We start from the raw sequence: 2,072 nt of genomic DNA, 5'->3' as shown, positions 1-2,072 counted from the left end.
GTAAATTCTCTGGTCCAGGGGCACTAAAATCTCTACCATGGGTACAGGCTGCTTTCGAACTTTTTTCTAGCTATAGCCTTTAATTATAGCCCTTGGGTCTTCCGCTTATCGAAAGTCTCCAAGTAGGAACGCTATCACTGGCAGTAACTACTCGACTATAGTTCCTTTGGGAAGGTTCTATCCGCATCGTTATCGCTCCCGAATGGCTTGCCCCCAAAATCAGATTCAGTCCGGATCCACTACCCTCGAGTGCGATTTGACAAGCCGAGTACTCGACACTCCGTAGAGACAAGATACAGCCCCTGTTCGTAAGTCTTTCTGAGGTGGGCAACGATAATACACTTTTAGGATCCGACAAGCAGTGTCCGCTATTCCCGCCTAGTACCCGTATCCTCGGGAGCTAGCGGATCACGTGCCATGTGACCTGCCGGCTGACGTTGAATCATCGGTCAATCAATCAATTAATCAAAGTCCTCACAGTCCCACCTCAAGCTATCACTACAAGCACCAAGATGTGTGCGGCACTACCTTTGATCAATTTGTCCAAACCAATCTCGAAGGCATTGTCCTCAGAGTTGAGAGCTTCCCTCTATCGGTTTGGAGCCTTCCGCTTAGCAGCTCCTGCTCCTAAGACCACACAACGCAATTACGAAACTGTCGTCCAAAAGGTAGGCTAAGCTTCTTGTCCAACATTGGTACCCATCACTAACGCAATTTTAGGCTCAGGAGTTTTTCCAACAGCCAGTGACTACTAAGATGAACTTGACGGAATACTCTGCATTTGCGTCAGAGCGCGTTCGTGGGGAGACTGCAATATACAAAGAAAGCACCTATTATTTCCGAAATGACGTCGAACCAAATTATTCCAAGGGTCCGTCAGACAACCTGTTTCTTTCAGTCAAAGCTCTACATGAAGTAAGTCTAGTATTTCTCTCTGATTTTTCTCTAATCATTCATTATGCTGATTTTCTTTTCCAGGAGTGGACCCCAATCAGACTGGATTTGTTGAATACTTTGTCGCAAGTTCTGTGGCAAGCACCCGAGAAAAATATTCCTCTAACGGGTGACTCGGCTCTCAACTCGACTACTGTTGGCGTCCACTACTATGACTCCTCTCGCTGTTCTTCCGACTGCAGCTATTATCTCAGTCTGTCGCATAAGGACAGCGGCACATTGACAATTCTATTCCGGTCTCATGATAAGGACGACGGATTGGAGATCGCCGATCTCAAAACTACAGAAAAACGAGGCAGCGAAGGAGTTGGGTCGGAGGCATCCTTTATACCAGTCCCTACACCAGGGAACGATATGACTGAGGTGGTCGTCTTCGCAGGTATAAAACTCCAGAATTTATTCGGGCGAGACCGAGTTCGAGCTTGCGTACACAGAGTACGTGGTCCAAGCCCCGACAGCCGTACAAAATCCTGTGTCCGGCGCTTGAGTATAGCGATGTTTTGCGCTCCTTCCACACCTGCCACTCCAATCACCCCACCCTCTCAATCATAGGTGAATGTAAATCCAGCCAGGTTGTGAATCCAGTGTCTCCCCCAAAGGAACACCATTCGACATTGTAACAATGTAACAAGTATCTTTCCCGAGCATGCAGTAGTATAGAGCAAGAATCGCTGAATCAGAAAGCCGACCGCTTCACTGCTTGCCCTATGTGCCCGGCTTGGCTGGTTCTAACGCTTCTTTCCCCTGACGTCTGCAGCAGAATCCAAGATTTTCATATTCGTCTGAGGTATAATGACTGTGGCTTTCTTTCAGGATTGCGGACCATTCCTGTTCCGTAAAGAGGTCATGGTTTTATGAGTGGTGCTAGGCTGCCCTTCAATACCGGCCAACTTTCTTGAGCTGTGGCTGAAGGCTCTGAGGCTCCGCATCGACCGCGGCAAACGATATGAATCCAAAAACATCAGCTAATCCTTGCTGAGGTGATCGGTGGGAAGTGCATACTGATCTTCTGCAATTTCTCGTAGCTGGTGCCTTGTAATAAAAGATCCATGGTATTTCATTTCAAAGACAAACTGGTAAAATTACGGACAGGCTAGGAAATGACTGATTAAGCATCG

At 47.5% G+C, this 2,072-nt stretch overlaps 1 protein-coding gene across 1 annotated transcript; it reads left to right on the top strand.

Moving 5' to 3' along the window:
• Positions 1-512: 512 nt before the first annotated feature.
• N7539_008788 (uncharacterized protein) lies at positions 513-1,506 on the top strand (the record flags this gene model as incomplete). The annotated part of the gene is made up of 3 exons (XM_056938383.1): positions 513-668; positions 721-915; positions 979-1,506. The coding sequence occupies 3 exons, from the start codon at positions 513-515 to the stop codon at positions 1,504-1,506; spliced, it is 879 nt and encodes a 292-aa protein (XP_056786391.1).
• Positions 1,507-2,072: the final 566 nt, after the last annotated feature.

The sequence above is a fragment of the Penicillium diatomitis genome, assembly GCF_028827545.1.
Source record: "Penicillium diatomitis strain IBT 30728 chromosome Unknown utg000014l_segment0_segment0, whole genome shotgun sequence".
NCBI lineage: Eukaryota > Fungi > Ascomycota > Eurotiomycetes > Eurotiales > Aspergillaceae > Penicillium > Penicillium diatomitis.
This window is presented reverse-complemented; position numbering and strand designations above follow the sequence as displayed.